Source organism: Calidris pugnax, unplaced genomic scaffold, assembly GCF_001431845.1.
Source record: "Calidris pugnax isolate Ruff unplaced genomic scaffold, ASM143184v1 scaffold8, whole genome shotgun sequence".
Classification (NCBI taxonomy): domain Eukaryota; kingdom Metazoa; phylum Chordata; class Aves; order Charadriiformes; family Scolopacidae; genus Calidris; species Calidris pugnax.
Window position 1 is genome coordinate 24,203,811 of NW_015090830.1, and position 12,570 is coordinate 24,216,380.

Genomic DNA, 12,570 nt, shown 5'->3' on the forward strand with positions numbered 1-12,570 from the left:
AGACTGTATCAAAGGCTTTGCTGAAGTCCAGATAAACAACATCCACAGCCTTTCCTTCATCCAGCAAGCGGGTCACTTTGTCATAGATCAGGTTTGTCAAGCAGGACCTGCCCCTCGTGAACCCATGGGTGTCCTTCATGCGGCCCCTTCTGCTCCCGCCCGCCCCGGGGAGGACACCCTGAGGTCCTTGGCGAGGCCCCGGGGCGGCCCCTCGGAGCACCGGGCTCGTTGGACATCCTGGGGAGGGGGAGACCGGGCCCGGCGCCGTTGTGTCCCGTTCCCCCCCTCCTTCACCGCCGCCCCGGGGAGCCACCTCAGGGCGGGGGTGGCGGCGGCGGCGGGCCCAGCGCGGCCCCGGCGCCCCCCTCCGCGCTCGGCGGCGGCTCAGTGCGCAGGCACGGAGCGGGAGCGAGTCGGCGCTCCGGGCCGTACATAATACGTGGTTGTCTGGGGCCGGGGCGGCGCAGAGAGGAGATGGGACCGGGGAGGGAGAGCCGCAGCTAGCGCCGCCGCGGTTGCTCTGCCGGCCCTGAGGGGAGAGGCAAGGAGGGACAGGTAAAACCCCGGGGCCGTTCCTCACGGCAAACTTGGCCTGGGTAGTTTGGGGCGGGGAGAGGTGGGGGAGGCTCCTCTGACCGGCAGCGACCTCACGGAGGAGGAAGGGAAGAGGGGGGAGGCGGACGGCGCGGAGCTTCCCGCGGGGGGGAAGGTGGCGGCCACCCGGCGGGGGGAAAAAGGGTGTACAGCGGGACGCCGAGCTTCGCCTCCCGGCCCGGGGATGGGGGTGAGGGGGAGTCGCGGTCCTCCCCGGGGGGATGCAGGTGGTCGCGGTCCTCCCCGGGGGGATGCGGGTGCCGCGCTGCCCCGCCGCCACCGGGATGGGGGGGGGGAGGGGGAGGCCAGGTCTACCACCGGGAGCTGCGGAGTTCTTCCGCGCTGCCCGGGGGGACGGGTGATGGAGAGCGTCCCGCTCCGGCCTCTGCCCCCGGGCCGCCCCCCGGAGGTTGGGAAGCCGGCGGGGCTTCCTTCCATCCGGGAGGGGATGCCTGTGCCGCACCCCCCGAGCCGCACAGGCCCCGCTTGTACCCCCGTGGGGAGAAGGAGTCGCCCCGAAAAGCAGCCGGGCATCCCCTCGGGGGAACGGCCGCGGCTGCCCCGAGGGGACGGGACCTGCCCGGGGAGCCGTGGCCCCCCGGGGGCTCGCATCGATCTCGGGGGGGTTGGACCAGGCCGAGCCCGGCACCGCTCGGCCCTGGCCCCGGAGGCCGCCCTCAGAAGGCGGGGGGGTTTATTCCGGTGTTTGCTCTTCGCTGGGTTGGGGGGTTCAGGCTTTCCGAGGGGGAAGGTGGTCCCCGGGAGCTGAAGGGTCAAAGCCTGTCGGTCTGGAGAAGGGAGGGAGAGGGGGGACTTCACACCCGTGGGCACATCGGTGTCTGTGGCTTGCCTTGGGGTGGTGTCACGGAGCAATGCATGTCACACATCCTTATTTCCTTGGTCCTGCCCTTCAGATGCCAATTCCTTATGATTTTCATTGGTTTTTTTCCTTTTTTTTTTTTTTTTTTCTTAATGCATCCAGCCCTTCAGGAAAAAAGCAAAGTAGTTGGAAGATCTATCAGGTGATTTTTTCCCTCCGCAGCGTGCTCATCTCTTAATCTGCCCGTTCCCCGATTCGGTCACATCTCCCCAGATCAGATCGGGGGAAGAATAGTAATGCTCAAAGTAAACAGGACAGCTGCTTTTCTGCTTTTTTTTTTTTTTTTTTTTTAAACAAAAGTTGCTAGGGGATGGATCGCTGTGATCGTACATCCCACGTGTTCCCAGGCACCTCGGGGTTTTAGGCGCTGGAAAAAAACTTCTAATGATGAAGGCACTTCCTGGGGCCTGGATGCCCGCGCAGAGCTCGTGCAGATTTGGGTAACGGTGACTTTAACTCGCCATCGGGAAGCAGTAAGTTTCCCAACACTCCAGCATTTAGTTTCTCAGCCGTGAGGGTGAGATATGGAAATGCACGTCAGCCCTGAAGAGATCGGAGCTGCCGCAGCGTTTGTTCACCCGATGCACACTGATGCTGTGACACATGTTTCCTCCTTATTTATAGAGAGCTGTTCTCTCCCACCATACTCTGACTCTTTCACTTCCTCTGCCCCATCTGTAAGTAGCAGGAACAACAGCGTTATATTTACATTGCAGCTGAGAAGAGAGACCATTTTAGGCCAAATTACCAGGCTGCTTCAATGAGTCATATAGGTCTGGGAAGTCTTCTTCCCTTCTCTCTAAGGGACAAGATATTTTGCAAAAGATAGGAGATCACTTATCTTAAGTAGAAGAGTCTGAGCATAAAGAAAATGTTGGGTAGGACTAATGTTATGCAGTGCTTGAAGAGAATTAATGATGCTGGCAGTCTTTTTTTTTTTTTTCTTCCATTTTTAAAAGGTCATACTACTGGATGCTATCACAACTCTTTCAAGCAAAAGATCATCGTTCTTTTGTTTTCTGTTCCACCCCACCCCAGCTCTTACTTATCATTTTGCTCATATGCCTGACCAAAATCACCTATTAGCATTTTAGATTGCTCAGGAGAAAGAACCTATGTGTCATATAAGTGATTCCAGGCTGGATGGTTCTTACAGGCAATTCTTCATCGAGCTGTGAGAAATACCACACCTTCCTTTCTCTCTCTCGATTAAACCTGCAGACAGTGCAGTGAATGCAAGACAGTGTTTATGTGGCTGTCACATTACACTGAGGTTTTTTTAAATTAATTGCAATACCCCTACACCTGCTGGTTCAGCTGGATCAGTGTGCTTCACCTGCTTGCTGAATTCTGGAGAAATCAAAGCAGCTCTAAAACTGTCTCCTGGTGGCAGCTGGAGTAATGCAAGTAATGCTTTGCCAGGCCACACTGTCTGGTCATGTTAGGTCTGGTCCTTCCCTGTGTTGACTTCACAGAGTCACATCCACCTGGGGAAAATGCCTCACTTTCTGCTTATTGTGTGATGCTCAACATGCTTCCCTGAATGAGGAGTTGGGCATAATTTATTTAAGGATGTAGGGTTGATGCGAGAATAAAGATCTAAGTAAGAACCCAAGAGAATGAGTCTCTGCAAGAGCTTTGGGTGGCCTCTTCAGTTTCTTCTCTTTCTGCTGTGGGAGGCAGAGTGCTTCTTTACTCATAACCAAAACAGTGTTTAGGAATATGGGCATAAACAGTTCTTTTCCTTGAGACCTAGGCTGTGTGGCCCTCTGTGTGAGAGCTGGGACAGCTGTGGGGAACTATGCCATTGCTTCATCCTCTCCTTTCACCCTAAGGTATTTTTATGAGGTGAGCAGAACTCTGGTTTTATGAGAACTCTTCAGTGCTTGCCCTGTGGCAGATGGCAGCTAGCCTGAAGAAACGGTGGCAGTGAGAAGAGAGGACTTCTTTTCCTCTTTTTTTCAGGTAGGGAATAAACAGGAGAGGGAGGGACTCACAAGGGAATAGGAAAGGAGCTCTTTTGCACAAGAACAAACAGGCTCCAGAAGAAGAATAACTTTTAGTGTTTCTTCACAAGAGTTCAGATCATATACTTCTATCCATACCACTTTTTTTTGTCCTTCAAAAAGTAATGGTGTTCAAAAGGTCATAGCATTATAAAAGAGAACAGCAAACTAATTTTTTTCAATACATTAACTGTAGTGGGACACGTCAGTGTGAGTGACCTACAACTTGGTCTTGGGTGCCAGGCTCTCCCTGCTCACCTGGTGAGTGGCTGGTGCCACCCAGGAATTTCCTGCTGTCTCAAGGTCTCCATCCACCCTGCCTGCTTCTCTGCCTTGCCTGGGGAGGCCAGCACATGCTCTGGAGGGCACTGGTGCCCTGCCATCAGCAGGGAGCAAGCCCATCCACAGACTCAGAAAGTATTTCCTAACACTTTACCATGGCTGAAGTGGAAAAGGGAAATCTGCAGGGGATGCGAAGGCAAGTTCTGGGTTTGGAGAAGGGGCTCCTGCCAGAAGATGTGCCTGGTGCTACTCCTGCAAAGCTCAGCTGCCACCACTGTCCCCCCCACCTCTCCTGGAGGGAGCTCTGGCCCTTGCCCCCGTGTCACATGGTCCTCCTCCACTCAGTCATGACTTCTGAGAGAGCCTTGAGACCTCCTCACAAGTTGCAAAGGAGATGTTTGCAATTATAAGATGTTGAGATCATGAGATCCCAAGCTAAATACATACTAGATATACAAAATAAATAAAAAACAAGATTACTGGTTTTTATAGTGAGGAGAAAGCAAACCCCTCTTTATCCCCGGGCCAAGAACGCAACCAGATTCCAAAAGGCTGGAAGATCACTGTTGTACCAGCAGTGATTTCAGAGCCAGCCAAGAGCTTCATTCAGGCTATTGCCTTTCCCCATCAATACTTTCTGGCTTCTGCTTAATTAAACCGCAGCAGCATTTGTTTCTCTTGCATACCCAGCAAGATCACCCATTCCTGAAGGGCAGAGGGCTGTAGGGCTGCAAAATTGGGAGGTCCTCACTGCCATGAGCACATCAAACCTTCCTTGCCTCTAAGTAAAATGGCCAAGGCAATCAGGTGGACCGCTTGAAGCTATAAATTGAGCTGTGACATTCAGATGCAAGGACTGATTAACAGTTCCCTTTGGACTAAGACTTTTTGAACTTTTTTAAAAGAGAAGTCAGTCAGGTTAAGTAACATTGACCCATTGCGGTAGTTTTTTTAGGGGCTAGTATTACTTTAGTGAATTCAGTAGCGTTATGCCTGTGCAAGCAAGTTCAGGCCTGGGACCTGCATAGTTAAATACAGATCCTGTGTGTTAGGAGAACTTCAGTGAAGTGGAAAGAGTAGGGAGCATTGTTGGGAGTTGTCATAGCAAGCAAAATTCTGATTTTATTCAAGTCAGCAGGAGCTTTGGCATTGACTTCTCCAAGGGAGCAGTAGTTAGCCATGAGTTTAATCCTTCCATTTTACTGTATTCAGTGAGCAGATTGGTGCTGTTACGGCATTCCATCTTTTTCACTTTTAATTATCCATATTTAAGTACAGGATATATACAGTTTCAATCTCTCTAGGACTTCTTTTGCCTCTGTTCCTCATGGCTGTGAATGTTACATCGATGTTTAGTCCTGCATTTCAAAAGCTCAGGCAAAAACACTTAAAAAAAACCACCTTACCCAGCAGTTGGGAAAGTTCCTAAAGTTGCTCTGGAGAGTTTGTAGCCAGCTTTGCTCCCCCACCACATCAGTAGCGATCTGCTTTGTGTGAAACCTCTCATTGCAGGTAGGAAGGATGAGCTCCTATGCTGACATCTGCGGGTCCAAGCACGCGCAGGGCAGCACCGAGGGAGGTTACCAACGCTATGGAGTTCGCTCCTACCTGCATCAGTTTTACGAGGACTGCACAGCTTCGATTTGGGAGTATGAGGATGATTTTCAGATCCAGAGATCGCCTAGCAGGTGGAGCTCTACGTTCTGGAAGGTACTGCTCGTTGCTGTCTACTGGAGGGAGAAACTCCCATTTCAGGACTTCCCCATGTAACTCATGGTTTTAGGTATTCATGCAGAAGGGCCTTCTGTTGCTCAGTTTTCCCTGAGACGACTGAATGACCATCTGTCTGAAAGCAGGGCTCTCTTCCCAAGATAAATCAGCTTTCTGGGGTCTTTGGATCCTCTAGTTTATCTGTCACAAGGAGCCATGTCACTGAAACATCAAAGTCTTGCTTGGGAAGCCCCACCCATAGCTTGGTAGTGTAATTTATCTCTGCTCTGCACCTGCAATAGTGCTGCCAGGTTACTGGGAATAGGACTGGTAGGTTAACAGTGTTAACTCTGGCACTCTGAGGCCAAGGGATCAAGAAAACCATAAGATCTCCATTAATCTGGCACTCTGAGGGATCAAGAAAACCATAAGATCTCCATTAAGGTCAGGGAACTTGACAGAAAAGGCAGAACACCAGGGGTTGGAAGGAGCCTGTGAGGCCATCTCACCCAACCCCTCTGCTTTGATGGCAAGGCCATTCTGTGTGAACCAAACTCTGCACTTACACTTGTGTGTACGTGCTAGAAATACCCTGAGATCTGTTCACAGCAATGGCAATGCCTTCTAACTCCTGCAAAGGAATGACATTTCATGGAGTAAAAGCAAGTGGTGGACATGACACAGACTGTCAGCAGGGCCTGAACTGTTGGTGCTAACCACCACCTCGTGAGGCCATCTCATCCAACCCCTCTGCTTTGATGGCAGGGCCATTCTGCGTGAACCAAATTCTGCACTTACACTTGTGTGTACGTGCTGGAAATACCCTGAGATGTGTTCACAGCAATGGCAACTTCCTTCTAACCCCTGCAAAGGAATGATGTTTCATGGAGTAAAAGCAAGTGGTGGGTATGACACAGACTGTCAGCGGGGCCTGAACTGTTGGTGCTAACCACCACCTAAAGCTAAAGAAATAGTCAGTCACACAGCACTGGCGTTAAACTGTGACCCTCTCACTGAATTTCACTGAATTTTAGAGTTGGAAGGGACCATAGGGATCATCTAGTCCAACTCCCCTGCTGAAGCAGGATTGCCTAGAGCTAGAGCATGTTACTCAGGAGCATCCAGGCGGGTCTTGAAAATCTCCAAGGAAGGGGACTCCACAACCTCCCTGGGCAGCCTGTTCCAGGGCTCTGTCACCCTCACTGTGAAGAAGTTTCTCCTCATATTTGAGTGGAACCTCTTATGTTCCAACTTGTGCCCGTTGCCCCTCATCCTCTCACTGGGAACCACTGAAAAGAGTCTGGCTCCCTGTGATGAGGCTTTTGGACGTGGATGCTATTTAATTGTAGATGTGCATATTCTATTGTTTCCAGAAATGTCAATACTGAATTACATAAATATGAGTTGTAAAAAGACAGTTGCTCCATATATTCTAGTCCTGGTGAGGCCACATATGACCTAAAAGAAAAATATCAGCTTTCTGCTAGAAGAGACAACTGTACCTACATGACACAGTGAAAGCTAAATGCTTCTTAGGCCTGAAAAGGCATATTAATTGTTTTTTTTTTTGGTTTCTTTCTTTGTTCTCCAGGTCGGACTCATCTCCGGGACGGCTTTTATGCTGATAGGTTTAACGGTTCTGATAGTGGGTTTTCTTGTGCCACCGAAAATCGAAGCTCTAGGGAAGGATGATTTTGTGGTGGTGGATACCCGTGCCGTTCAGTTTAACGGGTCCCTGGATATATGCAAGCTGGCAGGAGCAATCCTGTTCTGTGTCGGAGGGTCCACGGTGGCAGCGTGTCTGCTGATGTCCGCTTTTGCCAAGAGTTACTCCAAAGAAGAAAAGTACCTTCAGCAAAGATTTAAGGAGAGAATAGCTGATATCAAAGCCCACGCAAGCCCAGTCACAAAAGCGCCAGCACCGGGGGAATCAAAGATACCTGTCACTTTGTCCAAAGTTCAAAATGTCCAACCTTTATCTGAAACCTGACCCCTTCCCTTAGGTTTTGTTTCTCGCTTGTAGATCACTTTCACTGGAAAATATCAGCTGTTGTTGGCATACGTGCTAGTCAATTCCAACATCCAGTGCTCTGCTGTACAAACACACAGCTGATGGGGAAGCTGCTCCAACACTAAATTTAGGATTGGTAAAAGGGAAATTATGTGATGAGACCTGTGACCAGTATGTTCAGTGTATTCCAACATTTTAATCTGTGTTGAACCAATAAGTCCTTGCAACAACGATTAGGTGTTTAGCTTATCAAACGGCATCCCTGGAAACCATAGGGTGTGTTTATGGCAGCCGTACCAGGAACATCCTACATCCCACTATTTAAAGTTTAGATGAGTTGGCTTTTTGTTTAATTTTCTTCTTGCCTTTAAGATATTGTTTAGTCTTACTTTCACTGCCTGGTTCTGCTGTCTGGGAAGCCAAGATTCTGCCCTTGTGATTTGCACTTGCCCTCCTGTCACGTGCTAGGGTCTGTAGCAAAGTATTAGTGCACAGGTAAAACACACGTGACAGTGAGTGCCCTTAATTTCACCCTGGCACGTGTCCCTTCCCAGAAATGCTACTTTATGGGAAAGGCAAGTTATAATTGATTCCGAGTTACAATTAATCTGTGCAAAACGGCCACATTTGTCTTAGTCATTGCCATATTGCCAAAAAATGCAAAGTAAAGATAAGGGATTTATAGTGGAGGAGGAACATCATACTTGAGTATCTTTAGTTTGATATTGTTTGTTTCATTATATCCTATTATGTTTGAAGCTCATACAAAATGTTTTAGTTTTTGGCTGGGTGAGGATTACTAAATGTGGTTTGAAATGCCCAGGCCCCATGTTCTGTCAGTACCTGAATGCCATGTTAGGTGACCTTAACATCCTTATCTACAAACATTTTGAAATGCTGTTTATATTTTTATAGAGGATAGAAAAAGTTACGCTTAACCAGATACATCTGTGTAAACGCTTACCTGAAGACTTGTCCTTTCATGAAAGACCCTTAATTATTTTCCCACCCAGGGCAATTATTTCACAGTCTTAATCTATGGATTTAAATTAAACTGTATAAAGAAAGATGTGACGTTTGTACTCTCTGACAATATGTGCCACCTTATAGTTCTGTCTATTTTTTTGAATGGATTGAATAAAATTCTAGGCGTGAGCCAACCATGGATTTTGTGAAAAGTCTCTTTCTAGTCAAACAGGTTTCTCTATAAATTTAATATTTCAGTTTGAAAGGAGAGGTTAGCAGTTGAAACTCACAGTTTCTTAATGCAGTCTGGGTTTTTGGCTGTCCTAGGTGATGAAGTCACTTTGGTGGTGAATAGAAAAAAAAAAAAAGATTCCAGTGCACTGACAATAGGTGCCTGGTAACAGCTGGGCTCTTTCCCTTGCTGATAAAACATTTTGCTGTCTGTGACTGGGCTCATACTTCCATAACTAAAATAAACCAGAACATAATGTGTTTGGAAGTTTCAGCTGAACCTGCAATAATTAGCGTGGCTGACGACAGCGTCAGAGGTAATATTTTCTTCTGCAAAGAAAAGTGCCTGTCTTAGCAAGGCAAGTGCAATGCCCAAACATCAGCAGTGAGAAGAGGGAGAGTCAAGAGCTCATCAGGCGCACGTGATTCCAGGGAATGGAATTCCAGAGAATGAGTTTTGGTGCCATCTGACAGTTTGGTGGCACCCACGTGCGAGACGTGCAAAAGCGCATCGCTTAATGCTTAAAAATAAGGTTGTAATCTCAGGGTTGAAGCAGATGAAGCTGTGCTGAAGAGGAAAAGATGAGGAGAGTGGTAAGGTAAGGAGCTGTGCGTTATTTATCAAGGAAGCAGCACAAACAGGGGTGGTGGGTAGCAATTCCTCACAGGGCTGGGACACGGGGATGGGCTGTCACTGCTGCCACCCATTCATTAGTTACTCCAGGTGGAGAGGGTCCTCAGCACTCGCTTTTCAGGTTGGGAGGAATTTTGTTTACTGCCATTAGCTTCCACTGCTGGCGGCGCGTGGGCAGCGGAGAGTCAAGCTGTCCTGACCTTTTCAGTGGAGAGGTTTTAATTAAAAATTGTGTGCGTGGAGGAAATGTGACATTTTAAGTTCAACAGCGAAGTTCACCGCAGGAGATGAGAGCGAGGGCTCCTGTAGCTGTTGCCGAGTCCCTTCTCTCCACCTCCCTTTTTGTTAACTGGGAGTTTGGCTGAAAAACCAGCTGGGAAGGAAAGCACAGGTCAGGCTTGTTCTCCTTAAAACACCTCAAACGCAGATGGACCCGTGCAAGCTTTGCTAAATGTTGATGCAGAGGAGAGCTGAGCCGCCAGGTAACGAGCAGAGCTGATAACGAACACCAGGCACTCGGTCACGTCGCGTGTCGCTCCTGCAGAACTGAACATCCTTTGCCAGTACAAGAGAGGATGAGTCATGCCTGGCATCACCCAGGTGCTAGGGGGAAGAAATAAAAAAAAACAACAACAAACTACAAAAAAAAACCCACCCCAAAACCCTCAAGGATTTGACTGAAGCTTGCTGAGGTAGGAAAGGCATTTGGGATTTGTCAGCAGCGAAGCTGGTAACGCCGTCACGGGTAACGCTGCCACACACATTTCACCTCATTAAACCCTCGTTTCAGTTGCTTAGAGCTTCTCCAGACTCGAGACCTCCGGAGGCTGCAATCCTTCACAGCAGAGAGTCAGTGCCACACAGGGCTTTTTGTAGAAATGCTGAGCAGAAAATGACTCTGCTGCTATTAAGAAGCCACACACTGGAAACTTTTAAGACACACGCGAAACGTTTTTGAGATCCATTTCCTTGTGATGTTTTAACACCTTCATCCTTTGGTGCAGGAACAGAAGCGTCAGCGAAAGAGCAGCCGAGATGGGCTTTTTTGCTGGTTTTAGGGAAAATGCTGTGATGGAGCCTCCAGCTGGGGAGCGGCGAGGGGCAGCCACGCTCTTCCAGGGAGGCTGAGGCCAATCTGTCCCTGCAGGTATCGTTTCCCTACCACATATCTTCTTCCCTTTTCCCACCCCCAGCAGATCCCAGTGCACGCTCCTCTTGAGGGCTGCCCCTCCTGGCACTGGCTGCCCCCACCTTTTCAGAGAGCACATCAATGGACCCCCTAGTGCTACTGAAATACAGCTTGAGCAGCCAAGCTCTTCTTTTTCCAGCCCTCTGACCTCTCCACTAAGGAGGCTTCTTTCAGTTTCTTCATGTTCACCTTGTTTCTTGCCTCATTTGGCTTAAAATTTCAATGCCCAGCACCATTTTCTCTGCAATTGTGGTGAAAGAAATCGCATTTTTCAGTCTTGAGTGGTAATCACTGACTTCGTTTTTGTTAATACATGCTCTCCTGAAGGTTAGGTCTGCTTCCCCTACCACACTGTGCAGAGGAGGCTTCTCTTCAGCACCTCTTCTGTCCTCCCCTCTCCCTCCAGGTTGTCTTGACCTCTTTATCTTCCATTTGTTCCCAGCGCACAGTGAATCACAGGCAGAAACGTCCCCTCCTCCCGAGCTGACTGTAAGCACATTTAATTCCTGGTTTCTGCTGCAGCCTCAGCCTGCCATTCCCAAGCATGAGGTTTTTAATCACGGGCAAGTAGAAGCAAACAGCTCTTTGTGACAGCAGCAGCAGAAGAGCAGGGAGGCTGCAGCATCCTCAGCAGCAGCCGGCAGAGACAGAGGTTTGGCCGGGGGAGAACAGAGCAGAACCCACACACCAGGGAGGCTCTTCAGCCCCTGAGGATGTGAAATCCAAGGCAGACAGCAAAAGACCACAAGAACCTCAGTTGGATGCATTTTGCCAGCAGCTCTCTATCAAAGGGCTAACAGCAGAGCAACAATTTTGGTAAAATAAAGGAATTAGCACTTTGGCTCGTTCAGCACTGACCGGTCATCCTGCCATTACACAGCAGGCTGCCTTCTCAGCTCATTGCACCTCAGGGGCAGCGAGGCAATAAGAAGCTCCCTGAGCAGGCTTTGGAGGCATCAACATGCTCCCTCCCTCCTCATCCCACCACTTTGAGAAGCAGCATCTCTGTGGAGCGTTGCCCTGCACCAGCCATTTGGGGTTAATGCCCACGCACCACCTACAGAAGTGACACTTGGGTTTTGCCAGCTCATCCCCAGGGCACAGTTTGTCCCAGAGGGAAAAAATGGGGAGACCCATGTATCCTCCTCTTTCCCATATTCAGAGACCTCACGTGCCCCCTTTGGAGCCTTCTGATCTCCAGGCAAACAATCCACCCACCCCATGATGTTCTCCAGCTCTTACCCGGACGCGTGGCCAACCGCACGGCGCGTGTTTCCTGCATTAGCCCACTCCATATACATTAAAGCAGGGCAAAGGTCAGTTTTGCTGTCAGGTAATTTACCGAGGGACTGTTATGAAAATAATCTCTGCCTACTCACAATAAATCAGGCCCTACAAATAGAAGAGCCAGCACGCAATTAACTGGTTTTATTGTTTTCCCTAATCGTTTGCAGCAGTTTTTTTGCAGGTCCCCCCCCCCCCCTCCTTTTCTGTAGTTTACCATCCATGGGGTTTTTGCAGATAAAGATGGGAGATAATTTTTAAACACGGCTAATAAGCTAGGTGATTGAAGAGTGTACTGGATCTGCTGCTCCAGCAATTTCAGCCTCAAGACTCACAGCTTCAGGCCATTCCCTAGCCGAGGGCACCCCCAGTCTGACACTGGGAGGATGCTTGTCCAGCTGGTGAGAGGTCTTTATGGAATGTCATCATTTTCCTGCATCTACTGGCCTTGTCACTTCAGCATCTGCTGCCCTTTCTCTCCCTGCCTCCTTCAGGGACCTCGCACCTTAATTTTTCCTTCCTCAGCCTCCGTGCCTATTTTTTGGCTCAGCAGCAGGGGTGAGGAGAGAGGGACCCCTGCCCCAGGCACATCTCGGAGAGGGTGCACAATGTCCCTGCCTGAAACGGTGAGGGGAGGCAGTTCTGCAGCACAGGCAGGAGGGAGGTGACGGGGCAAGAGGGGCAAAGGGGAAGGAACCCCTGGGGCAGATCTGGCAAAAATGCAGCATTTCAAGCATCAATATTGGTCATCTGTCAATGATGATCAGAAGAGATAGTCAGGGA

General features: G+C 49.4%; 1 protein-coding gene across 2 annotated transcripts; it reads left to right on the plus strand.

Annotated features, from left to right (window-relative positions):
• The first annotated feature begins 366 nt into the window (after positions 1–366).
• On the plus strand, positions 367–8,650 carry NRSN1 (neurensin 1). Of its 2 annotated transcripts, none has more exons than XM_014941114.1 (3): positions 367–555; positions 5,275–5,472; positions 7,064–8,650. In XM_014941114.1, the coding sequence occupies exons 2-3, from the start codon at positions 5,284–5,286 to the stop codon at positions 7,460–7,462; spliced, it is 588 nt and encodes a 195-aa protein (XP_014796600.1). In that variant the 5' UTR covers positions 367–555; positions 5,275–5,283; the 3' UTR covers positions 7,463–8,650. The 2 variants fall into 2 exon arrangements, with proteins under 2 accessions (XP_014796600.1, XP_014796601.1); XM_014941115.1 differs by lacking the exon at positions 367–555 and adding an exon at positions 3,020–3,439.
• The last annotated feature ends 3,920 nt before the right edge of the window (positions 8,651–12,570 follow it).